Source organism: Equus quagga, unplaced genomic scaffold (genome assembly GCF_021613505.1).
Source record: "Equus quagga isolate Etosha38 unplaced genomic scaffold, UCLA_HA_Equagga_1.0 252_RagTag, whole genome shotgun sequence".
In the NCBI taxonomy this organism is placed as follows: domain Eukaryota; kingdom Metazoa; phylum Chordata; class Mammalia; order Perissodactyla; family Equidae; genus Equus; species Equus quagga.
In genome coordinates, this window is record NW_025799860.1 from 1,805,752 (window position 1) to 1,830,493 (window position 24,742).

At 39.9% G+C, this 24,742-nt stretch overlaps 1 protein-coding gene across 1 annotated transcript in view; it reads right to left on the reverse strand.

The window, feature by feature from the left end:
• The window catches only part of LOC124233826 (mitogen-activated protein kinase kinase kinase 19-like), a 42,497-nt gene that overhangs the window by 4,996 nt on the left and 12,759 nt on the right, over positions 1-24,742 (reverse strand). Inside the window, exons 5-9 of the mRNA XM_046651067.1 lie at positions 22,022-22,100; positions 20,914-21,173; positions 7,655-7,698; positions 3,786-6,218; positions 700-849 (exon numbers count right to left, since the gene is read on the reverse strand). Coding sequence (XP_046507023.1) covers positions 700-849; positions 3,786-6,218; positions 7,655-7,698; positions 20,914-21,173; positions 22,022-22,100 — 2,966 coding nt within the window. The remainder of the gene's footprint in view (positions 1-699; positions 850-3,785; positions 6,219-7,654; positions 7,699-20,913; positions 21,174-22,021; positions 22,101-24,742) is intronic.

A 24,742-nucleotide genomic window follows, 5' to 3' on the forward strand; every position in this document is an offset into this window, starting at 1 on the left:
CATGAAATAAATGAAATAGGACTATTTCAGGGCTAAAGCTCTAAGGAGAGAGAGGAAGGCAGGTCCTGGGGCAATTCAGTAGTCACCCCCATCATGTAATTTCAGTGGCTTCACTTCTTTCCACCTACTGATTCCTGAAATATCCCCAGCTAGAAACGTAGCATGTCAGTCTTTTCTTTACCAATCTATGTAAATACTATCTAAAGTGCCAGAACTTTAGATGGTCTTTTATGCAGTTCACAAAATGGAAGGAAGATCTTTTGTTTTTGCCACTCAGCAATGATTCTCCCAACTTCTGGTAACATATCCTGAGCTGTTGAACAAAGAGACTTCTTTCCCACTGGACTTGGACTGAAGCAAATGAGAGGCTAGAAATGCAATGGCCATTGTACCACCACATGGGGCCTGAGAATAGGAGCCGGAAGGAGAGACATAGAGAGGTCAGATCCTGATGACACTGTTTGACCCCTGAAACCAGCTGTGCCCAGAGCCAGGCCTACTGCAGACCCTTCAGTTACATAAAGTAGTGAACATCCTTTTCCTCAAGCCAGTTTGGGTTGGGTTTCCTGTTACTTCCAACTGGAAGAGTTCTAAGAGTATGTAGGAGGGCGGAGAGGGCTTGCAGGAGGGTTAGGGAAGAAGGAGGGGTCAAGGAGGAGTGGGGATTTTTGGTTTCATCGTGTTTCCCATTTAACTTACTGTGCCGTAGGCTCCCTTCCCAAGGATCTCACCCTTGGTCCACAGGATAGGTTCTTCATACTTTAAACTATTTTCAGAAAATGTTTTCTTTTCATTTGAGTTGAGAAATTGCTCCTCCTTGTCATATATCCTGAACCCATTACTATGTCTCTGGAAGAATGAGACAAAAAGAAAAGTCGCCATTAAATTCTGAGCTCTTGGGATGGACAGGAGGGGAAGAGAGTTGAGTCGAGTCTTCCTTTCTTCCAACTTAGGACCAACCAGAGAAAGCCAAATAGGCACCCCTCACCAATCACGGGAAGCCCCGTCTAGTTAGCCCACCTACAGCTTCCCCAGAACAACAGCCTCCAGTCAGGGCAGACCTGAAGCCTCCCTATTCCCACTATACAGCTTTCCCACGCCTCTGCCTACATTTGAGTCTCTGCCAAATGCACGTGATGGAAGCTGACTCCTTTGCTATAGTGAGCCCTGAATAAATAGCCTTTGTCTGTTCTTCATTTATTACCACAACACACAAATACACTCAAACGCACACAAATATATGTAAGCATACATTCATATGCTTACATACACATTTACACATTTACTCACATACATACACTCTCTCTCTCTCTCTCTCTCACACACACACACACACACACACACACACATGCACAGCCATAACAAGCAAGTCTGGTGGTCAAGACCACCTGCAATAGACTGAAGACCCATGGCCTTATAGACCCTTGCTGCTCAAAGAAGAATCAGCAGACCAGCTGTATCAGCATCACCTGGGAGCTTGCTAGACATGCGCAATCTCGGGCCCCAGACACACTGAATCAGTGTCTACATTTTAACATGATCCCAAGAGATATGCATTCACAGTAAACTTTGAGAGCCTCCGCTCTACAAATCAGGAAACAAATATCTCTTTGTAGAACTTAGACCACATTTTACAGTTGTTTGATTAGGACCAAAAATGCTTTGTTTTGGTCTCCTCTACTAGTTCTTAAAAAGAAATGACAATGGTGATGCAGAGGCATGGTGAAGGCCCTTTATGAACAAGACATCCTGCAGGGACACCTTCCTCACAAATGAGCTTGCACGCCTTGAAAGGGCCATTTGGGTTCCTCCTCCCCATCCTCTCATGTTACTACCCAAACCAAAATTTAAGGTCTGCTTGGAAAAGAAAAGGTCACAAAAGGTCAGTTTTTGACTCCATGATTGCAAAGTGGGGTTACAGGCTGCTTATATTTACTAGCTTGTTAGCTTTTCTTTTGAAATGGCAGAGTGGTAACCCATCTCAGACACACGGGCGTGCACACACATACCCCCATCTCCCACCCCAGGCTGGAGGCTTCTTCCGATCACTACCCACCTCTCAGTGGAAACTGAGATCACCCTGAGGATGGAGCTGGCCTTTTAGGATAAGAAATATTCCCATCATGATTAAGTGACTAAGGGTGTGGGGCTGGAATCAGAATGCCTGGCCCACCACTCACTGACTGCGTGACTTTCTAAACCTCAATTTCCTCATCTGCAAAATGGCGACTTGTTAGTACCCTTAGTACTTATCTCACACAGCTGGTATGAAGCGTATAAAGGATACAGTATGACAAGTCTGGCTCACATATGGTAAGTTCTCAATAAACCTAGCTATGGTATAATTATTTACCCTTGTCTGTTCTTCTGATCAACTATTTAAAATAGTTATTCCTGATCCTGATATAGTGTGATATAACCTGAGTTAGCATTCAATAAATAATATTTTAGCTAAACCTACTGTTTCTGTCTTTAAAATCTGAGGGAAGCAGGAAACATGTACTTCTGTGAAAACTAAAACAAACAAAACCCAACTTTCTGTTGCTATTCTTCCCCCACCCCCCGCCCCACTGCCACTCCCATGCCAAACAAATTTAAAAAATTTGGGTCGGTGGTGGGGGGGGAATTGTTGCTTAAGTTTCCTTGAGAGCAATGGCTAAGTCTTATCCCCCACCATGTCTCTAGTTCTTAGCCCAGTGCCAGAAACACAGTAGGCATTGATAATATTTTTGTGTTAAAGTAGTGAACCATCTGAGAGCAAATGCTCAGGTGCAGGGAATCTTTGAGAAATGGTCATTTCATGTCATCAGATGCTTTTTTGGGAACTAGGTGGGGAGCTACTTCAGGGGCTAGGTTAATTTCTTTCCATCTCACACACCACCTAGAGCAATGCTTTTCTCATAATTTTCTCTCTGCTGATATTTGTTGACTGAAAATGGAACCGGGGGCCAACTTGCTTTAACAATACTCAGTCATCCGTTTGCAAAAGCAGTTAGATAGTGCATTACTAAGGCCTACCCTACAGATAACATTTCTGAAGCTTGAGTCATCATGGTAATGGTGCTTAAGTTGTTTTTAGTCAAATCCTTGTCTAGTTCAGGTTGGTTAAGACCATAGACTCATCAACTGGGCCTGCGCAAATGCCCCATAAGTGACTCTTTGACGTCAAGGGGCCAAAAACTCCACCCACAGATCATGCTGATGCCACCGTTTTGTCAACACGTGTCCTACGAAGAGCCCTGAAGCTTGACTATACTTGCACAGATCATCAATTACCTCACTTCTCCTTACCTCCACTCATCTATTCCCACACTTCAGACTGCCCTGCCCCCATATCTCATAATATCCCTAATCTCTGTTTTAAGGGAGGCAGATTTGAGACTTGTTCTCCTGTCTCCTTGTTTGGCTGTCTTGTGAATAAACCCTTTCTCTGCTGCAAAACTCACTGTCTCAGTGATTGCATTACTGTGCAGTGGGCTAAACAAGGCTGGTTCAGTAATAAAAACACCATCATTGAAAAAAGTATTGACCTATGTAAACAGTTTTGCTATATTAATGTAGTGATTCCATTACAGTGCCAGGCTAGCTAAATTCCAGAAGTAAGGCAGCATAACGAAACATCTTAGCCAGAGAGTCAGGGGACCTGGATCCCAAACCTGCAACCAATGAAGCCTTGGCAAAGCTATTTAATTGTTTAGGATTCCTGATTCCTCATTTGACAAAAAGGGGCTTGTCTCTGAGGTCCCTTCCTACCACAAAGAATCTCTGATTCTAATTATACCAACCTGTCTTTTGACATTTGTTGTCTCTCTGCCCAATTCTTGAATGGTATTTCCTCTCCTACTGCAGACAAGATTTAGGTTTTCATGATTTGCTTCATTTGGTGTTATTGGGGAAGAGTTGTCATCTTTCTCATCAAGAGCTAATAGTTCTGCAGCTAGACAACCTAATAGCTCATCTGTCAATTCTTCACTCTTTACAGAGTCTAGGATTTCTTGGGAAATTGAATTTTCATCATTTAAAGTTTTTCCAAATGTTTGATATGTGATTGACTTATTGGCTAAACTATCATGATCCAAAGAATGTGCCCAATGTTGATATGCCTGGGAAGATGCACTTTCTTGTTGCTCTTGGAAAGAGAAACTCATATATGTTTTAGACTTATCTGAAACACTATCAAACTCTACATCATTAGTTAAAATTTGATTGGCACTTATTTTACCAAGAGATGCTGTTTTCTGCTTTTCTTGTAGTACATGCTTGTTGGAACTCTTCTCACTGGGCACTGCCCAGCTGTTTTCTGAAAGGACAGATGAAGTCTGATGATGTAGCTCTTCAAGTTCATGCAGGTCTCTGAGGCTTGTGGCAAGTATTTGATGGTTAGAAATGTCTCCTTCATCAGGAGAGTCTTCCATAGAGACTTCTTCAACAATGGACAAATCGGAGCCAGGAAGGAATTCGTTCTGTTGAATGGACTGCTCATGAGTCTGAGCCAAGTTCACGGGCTGAACTTCATCTTTGGAAGACAGAAAGTCATTTTCTGAAGACCTGATCTGCCACTCTGGTTCTGAAATAGCATCACCATTTTCAGTGTCTTGTAGGTTGCTACCTACAGCCTTGCAACCCTTTTCTTTAGAATTTAAACTTTTGTGCTTTGGTTTAATGCCAAGCGAAGGCTTTCGGGGTTTAATATGTGTTCTTTTCTGAGAAAGTCTTGTTCTGCTATTGCTGCTTCTCTCACTGTGTAAAGACCGACATTTATTGGTGATACATCTGCCTGATGGAGCTGAGCATATCTCTCGGTAATGTTTGTTTTCATGCCTTTCAGCCTCTCGCATGTGACAATAAACAGGGGTCCCAAACATTTCATAGATTCCAGGTCCATTAGCAGTTGAATTGATTTCTTTGAACATGTCACTATACTTAAGATCTAGATAATTTAGTCTTGGCTCTGTTGGTTGAATAGAGAGTGGAACAGAAGACGTTTTTATTCCTGGACTTTTACAGATGCAAGGAAATGATTGCTTTTTAGGTTTCAGAGCCCGATAAGTTGATTGCTTCTTTTCGATCTGTGGCATTCTCCTTTGAAACTTGGGTGATTGCTGAGGCTTGGGGTCAACAAGCCCCAAGGCAGGAAAAACTTGAGTTTTTATGCTGCTTTTATGCACAGTAGACTTAATGGAACCTTCAACGGAAATCATGAAATTTGGAGGTGTCCTGTTACTGGTCTTGGTCTTTGAATCCAATTTATTTCTATGGGTTTTCATCTTATGCCTGTCATTTTCTTGGTGTGCAAGTATGTTGAAGCTACTGTTGCTATGAAGGGTGCCCTTTCTTTTTTGGAGGCTTGGTTTAGCTAGTGCTGGTTCCTTGGGAGTTCCATCTCCAGGGAAAGTGATGTGGAGAAGAGGGACCATCCCATTCATTTCTGGTTTGGTTGCCTTTGCTATTGATATTTTTATGTTTGTCTCCATGCCGCTGTGACTTTCTGGGAGTTTTTCAATGGTGCTATTAGAGACTACATTGGACAAACTTTTAAGTACAGTATACTCTTCCAAAATATGATTTGGCTCAATTGCTTCACCTTTATGTACTGAAGGACTTTTTGAATCAGCTTTATCATTTCCAGTCTCTTGATTCTGGCTTGGAGTTATTTCTGAGTGCCGGGCTTCTTGGCATTTGATTGGCACGGTACATCCAACTTCTGTATCTTGTTCATAGTTTCTGGCTACTGAACCCTCTTTCTTTCTTGATGAAAGATATCGAGAGTTCTCTTCTGCTTTTCTCATTTCACTACCACAGCAGTCGATATCCACATCCTTATCTGTAGGAAAATTGCCTTTCTTAGAATTCTCAGAGGACGCCAAAGACTGCCCTTTTTGAAAGTGAGAGATTTCAGTTTTGTCACCTCCTTCTGTTTCCTTGGATTTCCGATCCTCCTCCATCTCCAGGTGTTGTCGGTGATGGTTAGCCTTCCAAAAAGAGCACATGTTTCTGGACCAAATGGAGCCATCAGAGGACCTGAGAATCTGATCCACAAACACCTGGAATGGGGCTTCTTGGTGCTCATCACGTCGACTAACAGGCTCTGAGAACTTAGGTACAAAGGACATGAGGCTCGGCATGTTTCTTTCTCTCTCCTTTTGATCCTTGTGATTTTGGGGGATAGCAAGGAGACCAGATCTCATGGGCAAGAGTGACAATGGTGGCAGAGGGAACTAAAAGGAAAGAGAGAAAAAGCTAATGAAGGCAGAAACATAAAACACATCATGTTAACTGGTTTAAAGGAATCTGAAGAGATGTAAGAGTCTCTTTAGGAAGGCCTTTGAAGTACAAATCTGTCCTGGAGACCACAATTTTAAAAATTGAAAGCTCAATCCCAGTGTATTTTTAGAACCACGGTAAAACAATACTTTTCAAAATCAAGATGATCATAGATATAAAGATTTATGGTTATGTATTTAAAAGAAAGGAACTACAATGTAAACATTAAAAATGTAAGATGAAACATTTTACATCTCTTCTCTTTTTCTTTCCATAGAATTGATCTAGACATTTTTTAAATTTCCACTTAGAACAGCTTAAAATTGCTGTTCACGTTTACTTCAACAGCTTTCATCAGGTTACAGACTAACTCAGAATTTGTATCCAGAGCACAACTACTACTTTATTGTTTTCCTGAATCATTTTGTTGAGAGTGACTTATAAACGTGCCACACTATAAGTTAGCAACCCTGAATGGTTTTTAATTTTCCTTTGGCCTCCAGCTATTTTCAAATTAAGCTAGTTTTTACCATTATCAACCTCTAGAGGTCAGTGTAACCCCATGTATAATATTCAGCTTTCTGCTGATACGGCTATAAAGTCTAACTTTATGCTTCTTTCCATCAAGCTCTTCTCCTGTGTATGCAGATTTGACACCTAAGTATATGAGAATATTTATAGGCATGGATCTTGAGTGGTAATTGAGAGCTATATGTTTCATTTTCATTCTATTGCTGCCCGTGTATAAGAAGAAAAGGAAAGGAAAAGAATCTGACACTAGAAACTTAGGCATTAGAAACAGATGAGATGCAGTGTAATGCCCTAGTTTTATTACTGAGATGGTTTTCTTCCATTTATCAAAAATAGCTTAGGAAATAAAAATATATTCTCCCAGCATTTAAACATCTCCCCAGTGGCAGTCATTACTTTTTTTTCAGGCCAATAAACTTCTATTTACAACACTAAGCAATACTCGTGCATTTTCTCAAAGGTTCTAGGATACAGAAGAGTCAGGTCATTGAGAGAATTTCAAGAATCTTTCCCAATGCTTTGCTTATACATTAGACAACTAGGAAAATCTTTCTACCCCTGGAAAAAAGAATTACCGAATTTCCAGGTATGTTAAAAGAAGACAAATTAAAATATGTCTAAGAGAGATACTCACTTGATTATGTGGAGAACAGGAAATACCTCAGAAAGGAAATGCTCATAGCAAGGTATAATTTTCCCAGAAATTGTTTGTTACTCTATAGACTATATGTGAGTTGTTGTTTTTCCAAAATAGAATTGCTGAGTTTTTTGGTTCTGAGTTCTTTGATAGAGTTTGTCTCTAAAAATAAAAGTTCTTCGGTATTAATTCTTAAGTCAAAAATGCTGAAACTAATCTTACCTCAATTCTCCGGCTACTGTACTTCATATCAGAGGTAGAACACTCTATAACAAGAAAAAATCGTAAAAATAATTAGATATTCTTAGCAGTAGCAGGAACACAGTCAACCTTAAGCCAGAGTTTGGGGATGAAGTGATCTTGATGCTGAAATTTGAAGAAAAGTCAAAATTAAGAGTTTTCCAGGTGTAATCCCTATGGAATTGAGTATGGTATGATTATTATATTCTGTCTGGAAACACAAGACTCTGGATCAGAAATCAGAGCATTTATTACCCACAGGGCATTATAGTGCCAGTTTCCCACACCCCAGCTCCCCATAGGGCAACACGTGAGAGCAGATGTAGGGGGGCTGTACCCCAGGAGTGAACCCTGAAATTATGAGACTCAGAGCTTATACGGAGTGGTTGGCATTTCGACTCACCTTTCCCTCCCAAGAAAGAGAGACCTTTGCTATGAAATGTAAGCAAATGTCTCCAGGAGAAAGATATTATTACTCTAGAATGTAAGCAAACAGCTCCTGGGGAAATAAGCCTCTGAATCTCTCGGGAGCAATACTCTGTCTCTAATTTCTAAGACGTGTTTATCATTTAATCATCTTTTAACCTAGTTTTCCCTGCTTTTTTGCTCAGAAAGCCTGGACTGTGCAGAAATGGGAGAATATTCATGTATAATTGTATCCCAACAGTTGTTTGAACTCAAACATGGGCTGGACATAAATTCTGAAGGGAAGGTGTAGGGAAGCGGGAGATGGAATTTACTAAGTAGTGTAAACTCTAGTTGTCTTCTTACCAAAAAGTCACCATGGTCCCTAAAACCCACCACCACAGCCAGAAGCTGAAGCCCAAAGCTCCAATGTATCCAGGGTCAAAGCAGGTCACATAAATGGATGAAGTGGGACAGGTAGGGACAGTGATGAACTGAAATCATGTGCCCAACTAAAGGGACATCCATTACTCAGTTCTAGTTGATGTCACCCATTCCAGATGGGTAATCCAGCACTGCTAGAGCTTCCAATTGTCAAGAGAAGCCAGAGAACTGGAGACTATGTGACATCTCCCTCCTGCTCCTTGTTTATAATGCTTTGAAGGCCGAACAAAATATGTCTGTGATGTAACACACATACAGAAGCCATTCTCGGGTGAAACACGTTCAGCTAAGAAGAGGATTTCAACAGGAGGGGGCACGGACATTCCCCTCAGCCACAGCTGGCCAAGGCACTCCCCCCGCTTCTTCATGCATTTATTCAACAAATATTTATTGAGTGCTTCCTGACAGACCAACACTGTCCCAGAAGATAGCAATATAGCTGTGAACAATAAAGAAAAAATCCTTGCCCTCATAGAGGTCGTATGCTAGAGGCTGAGAGTTCCTGTTGAAAAGATACTACACGTTAATACTAGAAATACAACTGAATATAATTTATAACCTCCTGAGTTAAAAAACAAAAACTTTCTGCTATTATTATAAATATTTGGATAAATATTATCCACTGTTGGTAAGGAATGATGCAAATTCGAACAGCCTCTTAAACATTTCTGGTGAGAGTGCAGAGGTAAGATCTTTCTGGTAGATAATTTGGCAGTATACGTTAAAAACCTTTTAAAATGTGTATAGAATTCCAGTTAAAAGATGGAATGTGCAAGCTTTTCTCCACTCTCTCCACAAACCATACTAAAGTGACAGTAAACGAATTTTAAAAGGTGTAAATGAGAACAACAACAAAAACCCAGAGGATAAAACAGCAGATGAGCAACAACAACAAAATTTTGAACAGTGACAACTGTGTGGATGAATAATTGATTAGCTGTCAGATTTCAGCTTTCTATTCAGTGCCTGCAGGGGCAGGACTCAACAAAAAATAAGAACCTCGGAAAGGAGCAGGAACTGAAGATACCAGGTACCTCTGGGGATGTAGGTGAGGCTGAAACAAGGGGTTCTTGTAAGTCTGTATAAGGAGTGGGTTCCAGATTCCCTGCCCTGCCCCACGAGTGACGTTTTCCTTCTCCATTACTGGCAGATGGCTGGAAGTTTACTCTCTGGAGACCTTGAAACAAAGATGCTAAATGGGGTGCTGGAGCGAAAATAAAAGGATTAAGTGAAAGCCTGCACACTGACATGTGAAGCCTTATAGCCTCAGACAGGAGCTTGGATTATCCCTCTCTAGCGAAAACTAGCCAGAGAGAAAGGCCTGTCTATGCACACTGACACCAGGGGAATCCCTCACCCCACCGTCGAGGTCTCTGCCCATTCAACAAGCTCCCTGCAGCACCACAGCCAAGGACCAACTGATAAGGGAGAAAAGCCTCTGATGTGAAAATAAGGACAAGCAAACCAAAGAAAGAAAAGAGCTCAGAGGAAACAGAGACAATGAAAAACTACCATTGATGCGCCTTTTTCAGGAAGCTACTGGAAAATGTACCTCACTAAAATGAGGGAGTCAGTCAAGGAAGGGGAAGTGCATATCCAGTACACGGGGGGCCAAGGGCATTCCCAGGATGATGGTGAGGGAATCACAGAAGGATGGCTGGCCAGTGAGGCCCACAGACTGGGCAACACAGAGTGAAACCGAAGGGCGGAGGGTTCCAGGAGCAGTGTCTCCAAAAACAAAATGAACCAATGGATTACCTGACGTGCAGTTGTCTGAACTGATGCACACTTTATGCATCCATCAGACAGGATGGGGATGAACTGGTGACTAACAAAAATGTAAGCAAATGACGAAATTAGGCATTTATTAACACCAGGATAAATACGTCTCTCTCTCTTTTTTTTTTTTTTTTGAGGAAGATTAGCCCAGAGCTAACATCTGCTGCCAATCCTCCTGTTTTTGCTGAGGAAGACTGGCCCTGAGCTAACATCCATGCCCATGTTCCTCTACTTTATATGTGGGATTCCTGCCACGGCATGGCTTGCCAAGCGGTGCATAGGTCCGCACCGGCGAACCCTCAGGCCACTGAAGCAGCACATGCGAACTTAACTGCTGTGCCACTGGGCTGGCCCCTACAATGTCTCAAAAGCAAGAAAATCATAGAACACTATGGAGCTCAGCTGTGAATAATACTTCACCTAGTCATAATAATGGAAACATTGAATATTGATTTTTTTAACACAAAGATTGAGAAGACTGGAGATTGCTTGTGTGTGCGTAATGAAAAAGTGTGAAACCCTAAAAAGAAGGTCTAAATTGAACAATCAAGCACCATCATTCTAAACATGTTATTTAAAAATATGGAAGTACATTCTAGAAGAAATGGTCTTACAATTCTATTTGTATTTCTTATTTTTTTATTTTTGCTCATCTGTCTTTTCTGAGTTTTCATAATCAACATATATTGATCATCTAATTTTTTTAAATTGCATACTAACAAATTTTAAAAAGCGAACAAATGCTGTTGACATTTTCCAACAACAGTGCAGCATCCCTGGAGCAGCTCCCCTTTCAGAATACTGACCTAACCAAGTTGACTCTGGTCTGGCGGTCGTTGTTTTTGTTACATCTTCAAGATTCTCTGTGGTTTGGCTGGGAGAAGAGGATGTCTCCCCAATCTCCTACTCAATCTCTCCATCCATCCTCCCTCCAGTTTGTACCTGCACCAACTGCCCCTCCTTTTCTCTAAACCCGTCTCTGCTACAAGACTAAATATGTGTATCCTTTTTTTCCATCATAACTAAAGTGGGACTCGGGTGGAAGGTATGAGCTCTGAACACACAGGCATGGTGCTTAAGCACGTTGGCTTCAGAGACAGGTGGTCCAGGTTTGAAGCCTGCCCCTGTAACTCACTAGCTACATGACTTAGGCATGTGCTTAACCTCTTTAGACCTTGGTTTTCTCATTTCTAAAACAGGTGTGCTAATATTACCTATATCAGTGGATATTTATGCCTTGCAATAGTAGGCACTCAATAAATGGTTATTGCTATTATTAATTCAATATAGATGTTTTATTAGTTATGCGCCAAGTCTGGTGCTAGGTGCTTGGAGGTGCGATGATGGTTTTTGCCTTCGTAACCTGGTGAAGACAGGCACATAAATAAACAGTGACAATTCAGCATGAGGAGTGTTAGGTTGCAGGTAAGGTCAGGATCCTCTGAGAGTCCAGAGGAATGGTAGTCATCCAGTCTCGGGAGGTTCAAAAAGACCTCCCTGAGAGAGAGTGGCATCTAAGGGGAGACCTGAAGGATGGCATAATGTTCCAGCAGAAAAAGACAGTGTGTGCAAATATTCACATGTTAGTTCCAGGAATGGGAGGCATTTAATAGTGCTAATGTTTATCACACAGCTGAGGAAGAGTGGCAAGATAGGAGGCTGAAGAGTGGATGCTGAGAGTTGGGAGCTAACTTTGTAGATTTCAAGCAACAAGACCCTGAGTCTACTTCACAGTCCAGACCTGATGGTAACAGCTTTTCATACAGCCTATCAAAACACTGCTTAAACGTTATGTTATGTGAAAGAAGCCAGACACGAGAGGACAAAAATTGTATGATTCCACTTATATGAGGTACCTAGAATACACAAATTCATAGACACAGAAAGTAGAATAGTGGCTACCAGGCATTGTAGGCGAGAGGGGAATGGGGAGTTATAGCTTCAGTTTTGCAAGATGAAAAGGTTCTGGAGATGGATAGTGGTGATGGTGGCACAGCAATGTAAATGAATTCAATGCAACTGAACTGTACACTTAAAAATGGTTAAAATAGGGCATGGCTCCATGGTGTAGTGGTTAAGTTTGGCACACTTTGCTTCAGTGGCCTGGGTTCATGGATTTGGATCCCGGGTGCAGACATACACCACTCGTCAGCCATGCTGTGGCAGTGACCCACATAGAAAATAGAGGAAGATTGGCACAGATGTTAGCTCAGGGACAATCTTCCTCACCAAAAAAAAAAAAAAATTAAAATAGCAAATTTTATGTTATGTACACTTTACCACAATAAAAAATATTTTTAATTTTTTTAAAAAACACTGCCTCATTTAAATTTCACTTAATCTCTACCCTTCCCCCCAAATCGTATGATAATAAATCTGTTTTTTTCCTTTGTTTGGTGAGATGTGCACATACTTCCTCGGTTGTGCAATCTCCCTCATTGCAAGAAGCCAATAGATGCAACGTTCTGGGCTACAGGTTTGTCCCTGAGTTTAGGCTGATTGGTTTAGGACAGTAGTAAGCAGATATCAAAGACAGCACTGCCCTAAAGGGAAAGGCTGGCGTCAGTGCTGCTCTCTGGTAAATAAGTGTTGGGCTAGATAGAGTGGCAAACTCAAATCCTGGAGGAAGGCCTCCTCAGTGTAGGGCCCCAGATTCCCACAGATAAACATCAACCAAATATGAGTTCACAGTAAAGATTTTCAAACACTCAGGAAAAAGAGCCTTCAATAGTGCAAAGCAGTAGAAATAAGAAACAACAAATTTAGACCCACAGAGATTTCACATATTGGAGTTGCCGAATACAGAGTATAAAATAACAATATATTAGAAGTTTAAATAAATAAAAGGTGGAATCATCAAAACAAGATATTCTCAATAGTGAACAAAGAATATTTGAAAAATAAAAAGTAAATTAAAAAAAAAACAAATGAGTGAATCATAATGATATACCACTTACTACCTCAATGAGATACTGTTATACACCCACCAGAACAGCTAATGTTAAAAAACTGACAAATGTTTGTGAAGATGTGAAGCAACTGGAACATTATACGTTGTTCATAGGAATGTAAGATGGTACAACCACTTTGGAGAAAGTTCTGGTTGTTTCTTTTTTCTTTCTTTCTTTCTTTCTTTTTTTTTTTTTTTTTTTTGAGGAAGATCAGCCATGAGCTAACATCTGCCACCAATCCTCCTCTTTTTTTGCTGAGGAAGACTGGCCCTGAGGTAACATCCATGCCCATCTCCCTCCTTATATTTGGGATGCCTGTCACAGCATGGCTTGCCAAGCGGTGCCATGTCTGCACCTGGGATCTGAACCGGCGAACCCTGGTCTGCCGCAGCAGAACGTGCGAACTTAACCGCTGCGCCACAGGGTCGGCCTCTGGTTGTTTCTTAAAAACCAAACATACACCTATCTTATAACCCAGCGGTTCTACTCTTACAAATTTACTCACAAGAAAAGTTTTTACAAAAAAAGACTTGTACAAGAATGATCATAGCAGCTTTACTTATAACGGTAAGAAACTGGGAGCAGCTCAGATGTCCATCAATAGAAGCCTGGATAAACTGTGGTGTATGCATAGGATGGAATACTATGAAGGTATAGAAAGGAATGAACTAGTGATACAGGCAACAGTATAGGTGAATCTCAAAAACATCATGCTAAGGGAAGAAAAGGCTTACATAAAAGAATATATGCTGTGCCATTCCATTTATATGAAATTCTAGAACATGCAAAGCTAACCTATAGTGAAAAAACTCCACATAGTAGTTGCCTTGGGGATTCAGGCAGGTTAGTGTTGACTGGGAAAAGGGCATGAGGGAACTTTCTGGGGCTGAAATTAACCTTCTGTATCTTGATAAGGAGTTGGGTTTCACAGGCATCTGTAAAAATTCAGTGAATATACACTCAGTGTATACTTTTTTCAAAACAGAAACTCTGTAAACACATATTGAACTCCAGGTAATGATAAGCATGCTAAAAAAATGGAAAACGCATACTGATATCTGCAATTTACTTTGAAATGCAACAAAAAAATAAGATGGATTAATGGATGAATAGAGGGACGGACAGATGAACAGCTATGATAAAGCAAATATAGTAAAACATTAAAGGTAGGATCTAGGTGGTAGGTATACAGATGTTCACCATAAAATTCTTTCAACTTTGCTGTATATTTTTGTTGCGTTATAAAATATTGGGGAAAAAACTCAATGGGTAGGTTCAACAAATGAATCAGTGAACTGAAAGATTTGTAAAATGAAAATTACCCAGAATGGAGCACAGAGAGAAAAGGAAATGGAAAGCATGAAATATAGGTTAAAAGATACAGAAGGCAGAAAAAGAATTTCTAGTATATAATCTGAGGTAGGAGTTTTTAACCAAGGCTGCACATAATTCAGGAAAGGTGGAAATGTAAGATATAAGCTGTAATTCTGTAGCTATTCCGAAAGCATCTTTTAAAAGGCTATTTAAACTTGAGTGTCAGATCACCCTCCGAGGTCTCCCCATGTCACTTATAATCCTTCCAACGTACTATATGACCCTGTATAATCAGTGCCCATGCCCATTACAGTTCAAATCCCCTTTCCTCACACTTACTCCCACTCACTCTGGCCAGATACACTCGCCTTCTTGCTCCCTGGAACATTATTCCCCAAAATATTCACAGGGTTCAGTCCTTCTTCTCCTTCAGATATTTGCTCAAGTTACCTTTTCAATGATGCTATCCCTTGCTCATCCTATTTTATTTTATTTTTGTAAATTATTTTATAGAGGTTATGTTGGTTTCTAACATTGTGTAACTTCAGGTGTACATTACTATGTATCAGTTTCTGTACAGATTGCACTGAGCTCACCACCAAGACTAGTTTCTGTCTGTCACCATACATATGTGCCACTTTAACCCTTTCAAGCACCCCCCCCACCCCCTTTCCCTCTGGTAACCACTAATCTGTTTTCTTGATCCATGTGTTTATCTTCCACATATGAGTGAAATCATACAGTGTTTGTTTTTCTCTGTCTGGCTTATTTCACTTAATACCCTCAAGGACCATCCAGGTTGTTGCAAATGGGACAACTTTGTCTTTTTTTATAGCTAAGTAGAATTCCATTGTGTATATATATCACATCTTCTTTGTCCATTCATCAGTCAAGCGGCACTTGGGTTTCTTCCACATCTTGGCTATTGTGAATAATGCTGCAATGAACATAGGGATGCATAAGTCTCTTTGAATTGTTGATTTCAAGTTCTTTGGATAAATACCCAGTAGTGGGATAGCTGGGTCATATGGAATTTCTATCGTTAATTTTTTGAGAAATCTCCATACTGTTTTCCATAGTGGCCGAACCAGTTTGCATTCCCACCAGTAGTGTATGAGGGTTCCCTTTTCTCCACATCTTCTCCAACATTTGTTATTTCTTGTCTTGGTGATTATAGCCATTCTAACAGGCGTTAAGGTGATATCTCATTACAGGTTTGAATTGCGTTTCCCTAATGATTAGCAATGTGGAACATCTTTTCTTGTGCCTGTTGGTCATCTGTATATATTCCTTGGAAAAATGTCTATTCATATGCTCTCCCCATTTTTTGACTGGTTGGTTTGTTTTGTTGTTGCATTGTTTGAGTTCTTCATATATTTTGAAAATTAACCCCTTGTCAGATATACGATTTGCAAATATTTTCTCCAAGTTGATGGTTTGTCTTTTCATTTTGTTCCTGGTTTCCTTTGCCTTGCAGAAGCTCTTTAGTCTGATGTATTCCCATTTGTTTACTTTTTCTTTTGTTTCCCTTGACCGAGTAGACATGGTATTCAAAAAGATGCTGCTAAGACTGATATCAAAGAGTGTAATGCCTATATTTTCTTCTAGGAGATTTATAGTTCCAGATCTTACATTCAAGTCTTTAATCCAATTTGAGTTAATTTTTGTGTGTGATGTAAGATAATGGTGTACCTTCATTCATTTGCATGTGGCTGTCCAGTTTTCCCAACACCATTTATTGAAGAGACTTGCCTTTCTCCATAGTATGTTCTTGGCTCCTTTGTCAAAGATTAGCTGTCCAGAGATGTGTGGTTTTATTTCCAGGGTTTCAATTCTGTTCCATTGATCTGTGTGTCTATTTTTATGCCAGTACCATGCTGTTTTTATTACTTTAGCTTTGTAGTATATTTTGAAGTCAGGCAGTGTGATGACTCCATCTTTGTTCTTTTTTCTCAGGATTCCTTTGGCTATTCAAGGTCTTTTGTTGTTCCATATAAGTTTTAGGATTCTTTGTTCTACTTCCGTGAAGAATGTCATTGGGATTCTGATTGGGATTGCATTCAATCTTTAGATTGCTTTAGGTAATACAGACATTTTAACTATGTTTATTCTTCCAATCCATGAGCATGGAATATCTTTCCATTTCTTTATGTCTTCTTTGATTTCTTTCAATAATGTCTTATAGTTTTCAGTGTATAGGTCTTTCACCTCCTTGGTTAAATTTATTCCTAGATATTTTATTCTTTTTATTGCCATTGTAAATGGGATTGGATTCTTGAGTTCTCTTTCTGATAGTTCATTATTAGGGTATAGAAATGCAACTGATTTTGTACCCTGCAAATTTGCTCTAATTGTGGATTATTTCTAATAGCTTTCTGATGGATTCTTTAGGGTTTTCTATATATAGAATCATGTTGTCCACAAAGAGTGAGAGTTTTACTTCTTCTTTTCCAATTTGGATACCTTTTGTTTCTTTTGCTTGCCTAATTGCTCTGGCCAAAATCTACAATACTGTGTGGAATAGGAGTGGTGACAGTGGACACCCTTGTCATGTTCCTGTTCTCAAAGGGATGGCTTTTAGTCTTTCACCATTAAGTATGATGTTGGCTGTGGCTTTGTCATATACGGGCTTGATTATGTTGAGGTACTTTCTTCCTATACCCATTTTATTGAGAGTTTTTATCATAAATGGATGTTGAATTTTGTCAGATGCTTTCTCTTCATCTATTGAGATGATCATATGATTTTTATCCCTCATTTTGTTACTCTGGTGAATCACATTGATTGATTTGTGGATGTTGAACCATCCCTCATCCCTGGTGTAAATCCCACTTGATCATGGTGTATGATCCTTTTAATGTATTGCTGTATTCGGTTTGCCAATATTTTGTTGAAGATTTTTGTATTTATGTTCATCAGCGATATTGGCTGGTAATTTTCCTTCTTTTTGTTGTCCTTGTCTGGTGTTGGTTTCAGGGTAATATTGGCCTCATAGAATGAGTTAAGAAGCATCCCATCTTCTTCAATTTTTTGGAAGAGTTTGAGAAGGCTAGGTATTAAATCTTCTTTGAATGTTTGGTAGAATTCTCCAGAGAAGACATCTGGTCCTGGACTTTTGTTTTTGGGGAGATTTTTCATTACTGTTTCAATCTCTTTACTTGTGATTGGTCTATTCAGACTCTCTATTTCTTCTTAATTCCATTTTGGGAGGTTGTATGAATCTAAGAATTTATCCATTTCTTCTAGATCATCCAATTTGTTGGCATATAGTTTTTCATAGTAGTTTCTTATAATCCTTTATATTTCTGTGGTATCCATTGTAATTTCTCCTCTTTCATTTTTAATTTTATTTATTTGAGTCTTCTCTCTTTTTTTCTTAGTACATCTGGCTAAGGGTTTGTCAGTTTTGTTTATGTTCTCAAAGAACCAGCTCCTAGTTTCATTGGTTCTTTCTATTGTTTTTTTAGTCTCTATTTCATTTATTTATGCTGTAATTTTTACTATTTCCCTCCTTCTTCTGACTTTGGGCTTTGTTTGCTCTTCTTTTTCTGGTTCTGTTTGGTGTAGCTGAAGATTACTTATTTGAGATTTTTCTTGTTTGTTGAGGTAGGCCTGTATTGCTATAAAATCCCTCTTAGTATCGCTTTTGCTGCATCCTATTAGAGGATAAGAGTTGGTATGTTGTGTTTTCATTTTCATTTGTATCCAGGTATTTTTTTATTTCTCCTTTGATTTCATCATTGATCCCATGGCTGTTCAGTAGCATACTGTTTAGTCTCCACATATTTGTAACTTTCCCAGCCTTTTTCTTGTAGTTGATTTCTAGTTTCATAGTATTGTGGTCGGAAAAGATGCTTGATATGATTTCAATCTTCTTAAATTTATTGAGGCTTGCCTTGTTTCCCTACATATGGTCTGTCTTTGAGAATGTTCCACGTGCACTTGAGAAGAATGTGTATTCTGCTGTTTTTGGATGGAATGTTCTATATATATATCTACTGAGTCCATCTGATCTAGCGTTTCACGTAAATCTACTATTTCTTTGTTGACTTTCTGTCTGGATAATCTATCCATTGATGTAAGTGGGTTGTTGAGGTCCCCTACTGGTATTGTATTGCTGTGAATTTCTCCCTATAGGTCTATTAATAGTTGCTTTATGTACTTTGGTGCTCCTGTGTTACATGCATATATATTCTTAAGTTTTGTGTCTTCTTGGTAGAATGTCCCTTGTATTATTATATATTGCCTCTCTTTGTTTCTCATTGCCTTTTTTATCTTGAAGTCTGCTTTGTCTGATATAAGTATGGCAATACCTGCTTTGCTTTGCTTACCATTTGCTTGGAGTATCGTCTTCCATCCCTTTGCTCTGAGCCTATGTTTGTCTTTAGAGCCGAGATGTGTTTCCTGAAGGTAGCATATTGTTGAGTCTTGGTTTTGGGGAGGGGGGGGTCTTATTTTTTAATCCAGCCAGCCAGCCTGTCTGTGTCTTTTGATTGAAGAATTCAATCCATTTACATTTAGAGTGATATTGATATATGAGAGCTTAATGTTACCATTTTATCTCTCTCTCTCTCTTTTTTTAACCAGTTCTGTATTTTCATTGTTTCTTTTCTCTTGTATTTCTTTTTTTTTTTTAATTTTTTAATTGCTTTTTCTCCCCAAATCCCCCCAGTACATAGTTGTATATTTTAGTTGTGGGGTCCCTCTAGTTGTGGCATGTGGGACGCCGCCTCAACATGGCCTGATGAGTGGTGCCGTGTCCGCACCCAGGATCCGAACCTGTTAAACTCCAGGCTGCTGAAGCGGAGCACATGAACTTAACCACTCAGCCAAGGGGCCGGCCCCTTCCCTTGTATTTCTGACTGCCATTTCAGTTTGGTGATTTTCTGTGACGGTTTTCTCAGTTTTCTCTTTATTTATGATTTGTGGCTCTGTTCTGATTTTTTGTTTAGTGGTTACCATGAGGTTTGTATAAAAGATCTCATAGATGAAATGGTCCATTTTCTGATAGCCTCTTATCTCCATTAACTTAAGTAGGTTCCATCCCTTTCCTCTTCCCCTTCTAAGTTATTGTTGCCACAAATTGTTCTTTTTTGTGCTGAGTTTGTGACTAAATTGAAGTATTTATACTTATTTTTGATGTTTTCCTTCCATTTATCTTTTTTGTTATAAGCAAGTGTTTACTAACCTATTCTGACATAGAGCAGTAATTTTCTGATTCTATTTATCTCCGTACTCAAGGTTTTGTAGACCTTGGCTTTTTAGTTTCAGATGGGAGGGCTCCTTTCAACATTTCTTGTAAGGCAGGCCTAGTGGCAGTAACTCCCTCCGTTTTTGTTTATCTTGGAAAACTTTTATTTCTCCATCATATCTGAAGGATAGTTTCAGTGGATAGAGTATTCTTGGCTGAAAGTTTTTGTCTTTCAGTATTTTGAATATGTCATTCCATTCTCTCCTAGCCTGTACGGTTTTTGCTGAGAAATCTCCTGAAAGCCTGATAAGGGTTCCTTTGGAGGTCGCTCTCGTGTGAGTGAGACTGCTGCACTTGGCAGGGGGACCAGCTGAGCTGCTGTACCGGGCAGGAGGGGAGAGGCACTTTCTTTCACATGCAGGCCGGCTCTGCACTTGCGGGCAGTTTTGCTGAGCTGCTGCGCTTGGCGGGCAGGGCTCCTTTGTGGGGGCTGAGCTGACACCACTCAGTGGGGAGTGTCCCCATGGGCAGGACCACCATGGCATGGTGGACGCTCTTGCACCACTCCAAAAGCATTTGCATGCAGGCCAGGCTGCCCCCGCCTGCTCTTACAGTCACAGCTGGACACTGTGTGATGACCTGCAACCTGGATCGCTGCCACCAGGGAGGGGGAGAGGTCCACTCACCTAGTCCCGCTGCTTCCCGGAGATCCAGTCCACCCACCTTCTGGTGTATGGCTGCGTGGACCTCTCAGGCATCCTCTTGTGCTGTGTAGGGAATCCTCTGTTGGTTAATGAATGTCCGTTTAGTTGTAACTTAGAGAGGAGAGACAAAGGGAACAACTCACTCCACAGTGATGCTGACATCACTCCTCTTGCTCACCCTATTTAAAATCTCCAGCTGCCTCATCACTCTTCCCCTTTATTTTTCTCCATAGCATTTATCACCATCCAATGTACTATATATGTTACTGGTTTGTTTATTGTCTGTCCCCTCCTCCAACCACATTAGAATGTGAATTCCACAACAGCAGGGGTTATTGTCTGTCTTGTTCACTGCTCTATTTCCAGCATTTAGAACAGTGCCTGGCACCACAAATAAATATTTGTTGACCAAAAGAATAAAGGAATCACTGTGTAATTAAGTGTTCAACTCACCTTCAGATTTTCTTTCTTGCCCTTTCAGAAAGTGAGAAACATCTTCTCTGGCTACAGACTTGGAGATGTTTGGTTCTAAGCAAGGTCTCGGCCACAAAAAGCCCGAGTTCACATCATGGAGCTCCTTGGAACTTTCCTGTTTCTTCAGAAGTAAAGGCCTCGTGGTCAGCGTCTTTGTCCTGAGGTCCACCATCTCAAGTTCGTTTGGAAGAGAAACAGAATGTGCTCGCGCCCATTCTCCATGCGCTGCAGTTATCTGACTAGAAGGGGAAGGAAACAGTTTGATTCAAAACTCATTCCCCATGTCTTTTGGGTTTCAAGTCCTCAATCCAGCCTGACATCACTAGAAAGTCTGGAGAACTATTTCCAAGTGGAATGATGGTGTTCCTGAAAGGACAAGACCTCTCCACTGTCTGGCTCACTCCCCACCCCATCTGCCCTCTGCACCCCGCACTTTAGTTTTCCTAGTCTCTATTTCCTTGAGCAGAGAAATCAGAGGGGCAGAGGGGCAGGCACAGGGAATGCACCCTTTTGCTTCTACAAAGACATCAACCAGCCCAGTGTTTCTCAAATTAGCTTTAGTGAAGGATCAGTTTTTAAATTTTCCAGTTCGTTGTGGACTGATATTTCTGTAAAATGTAATAAAAGTAAATTACTATGAAAATAAGCCCCAATTTCTTTGTTATCAGTCAAATTGCTATACAACTTTCTAAACATTTAAATGTCCAAGTTCTGTACTGACTGGTAACAGAAGGAGCCCAGAACCACATTTTGAGTAGCATTGCTGCAGGGTCAGCAAACTATGGCCCATGAGCCAAATCCGGCTTCCAGTCTGTTTCTGTGGTTTTACTGGAACACGGCCAGTCCATTTGTTTACAGATATTCTATGGCTGTGTTCAAGATACAACTGCAGCGCTGAATCATTCCAACAGAGACTGCATGGGCCACAAAGCCCAAAATATTTATTATCTGGCCCCTGCCACAATAATATTTATTACGACCCCTGCTTTAGAATTTTTTTGGGTGGAATTACTAACAATGTAAGTTGTCATACTAGTATCACCTCATGCTTAAATTCCAAACTAACCTTTCAAAAAATATTGCTTACTTGTTTTCTTTTAAATCTTCTTGGCTCATTTCTTGGGGATGACTGACATCTCTTGGAAAAGTAACAATAATCTCGACACCTATATAAAGGCATGACAATAGCAGAAAGAAGAAGGAAGTAATGAATTCCAGTAGTAACCAAGAATTTTCTTTTGGGTTATTTGGCTAATCTGTTCTTAATGATTACATTATGGACATTATCGAGGGACTGAGGTTTAGCCATCTTTGTATCTTTCCTGTCCAGCATATCATAGGTCCTAAATAAATACTTGCTTAAAGAGCACAAAATTGTATAACAAAACTTTCCAGGTGTAAAATTAATTTTTCTGACAAGCAGTGTTGTCCCCTGATGGAGAAAACAAAGCCTCCTTCTGTAAAGTGTAACTGATAACACCTACTTCACTGGAATCACTGGATTGTTCTGAGACTTAATACGAGATAATTATTTTGTCCAATGAGAATTTGCTCATATTTGTCATTTTGGTCATCTCCTATCTGATTCCATGGAATGATTCCCAGTATAAGCCTGAAGACAGAAAGTTCCAACTTACAGAATCAATGCTTGCTTACAAACATGTTAAACAAATTTATGCAGAAAAACTAGTGTGAACCACACCAAAATCACCTGTCCTTTATGGTTTGTTCGTCTATTTATTTTTTTCCATTCAATAAAATTTTGTTAAGTATATGCCAAACACAACTCTTTGTGCTGAAGATATAGAAATAAACAAGGTGCCGCTGTGGCCCTAGCAGTGACAATAAATAAGAAAACAAAGACTAGAGGGAGGTAAGCATTGTGATAGAAGTGTGCCAGTGGTGTTATGGGAACACAGAGGAGTGTCTTTCCAGAAGGACGCAGTGCTTGTCCTGGTATTCATGTACTTGTGAGAGCCATTTATTCAGTCTGCGTGTGCCCAGAGGAGCTACAGTGTTAATCAGCTCCACTGATGGAATGCTAGGGAAAAAGCATAGCAGAGAAGATAAGAGTGGGTGTGAATCAGACAGGTCTGGGTCTACATTGCTCCTCTGCCACTTCTTGGGTGACCTTGGGAAAGTCAGTTAATAGCTATCATCATCAGCATTATCTCAGTTAGTAGGTTTTTATTATTTTTAAAGGACTTTGGATATTTTGTCAAATATGTAGAACCACCATAGTGAAAGCATTTTTATGCCTTTGTTATTTAGGAGACTAATGCATTAAAAAAAAAAAACAGTAAACATTTACAAAAAGAAAAGTTTTATTTACAACCAGGCAAATGATAATAGTATTTACTATCTATGTCATCCAATATTACATTTGGTGGTGTCATGGAAACATATCTGCCCTTGGTTTTCTTGATGTTTCTCAGCTAGGACAACATGATTGCATGTTTTCTAATATAAACGACGGCAAGGAACACGTCTCTAAAAATGAAGTTTTCTTGGAATCGTCAATATATTTTTTTAACTTTTCAAAAATCTTACCACCACACTATTCCTGTAGAACGAAATGAGATACTTGGAATTACAGAGTTGAAAGGAACTTAGAGGTCATCTGATCCAAGCCCTTCATTTTAGAGACGCAGAAAGTGATTGCCGTAGGTTGTGTGACATGCTCAAGGCTGCTGCCACGTATGAAAGGAAGATGGCTGTCTTTCATAACATTTTTGTAATCATTCTTGAGTGCAAAAACCTAGCTGACATGTTAGAGTAAGAAAAACATATAGTGTACGTTCCTAATGACTAACGTGTCAGTGAAAAGGATGTTCTAGTACAAAGGCTAGGAGCAGTTAGTACTTTGCTGTGGAGGTTAGAAAACTGCAGAGTGTCTTCACGTGAACACGTTCTTAAGAATGACTGTACTTTTACAATTATCGAGGACTAATAAACCCTGAATATTTTCAAGCAAATGTAATGTGTTCCAATGCCTGTTAATTGGTTGATTTCTTTTTTAAACCAAGAAACAAAGATACAATAAGCAAGTATAAGAGATATTTGCATTTTTAGAAATTGTTAAAAGCTAATGGCCCTATCCCAATTGTTGGTACTCAATTAGGGGGAAAAAAAGATCGTAGATTGTTCTGACACTGAAATTAGCTGGGAACATACAAACGTTCTCTGTCTCTTGAATACTGTGCTTGGTCGTGGGAGCCTCTGAAACTACCCAGTGGGCCAGGAAAAATAATCTATTGTCACATGTAAAAATAAAATGCTTGCTCCTGTCTGAGTGTATCTTTCCACATCAGGAGGTACGAATTAAACCCACCAGACAATGTTACAGGGGGGAGAAACTAAAAGCCAACATTTAAACAGAGTCGGAAACATAATTTCTTCTCAGAAGAGGTGAAAATGACATTCATGAAAGTCAGAAAATGATCAGTAACTTGTTAATGTTAAAACCATTAGGAAAATGAAAACTTAAAATTGGCCCAGCCTAATTCATTCAATGAAGAAAAATCATTTTCCCCAGAAAAGTCTTCTTTTCCTGTGTCTGCTACTTGTCCTGTTTAAATTGATGGGCGTCGAGGTTCAAAATATTTGGATACTCTCTCCAAATTTTGATAATTTCCTAAACTGTGAATCTCAACACAGGATGTTTTAAAATTACATTTTCCAGCCTCCTTTGCCACTGGAGTTCAGAAAGCTAACTTGAGAGACAGATTCACGTGAGGTACAAGAGAAAAGATAAGGTATAGGCATCATTTTTGCTGATGTGGGTGTCAGCAGAGGGAGGGGGTCAAAG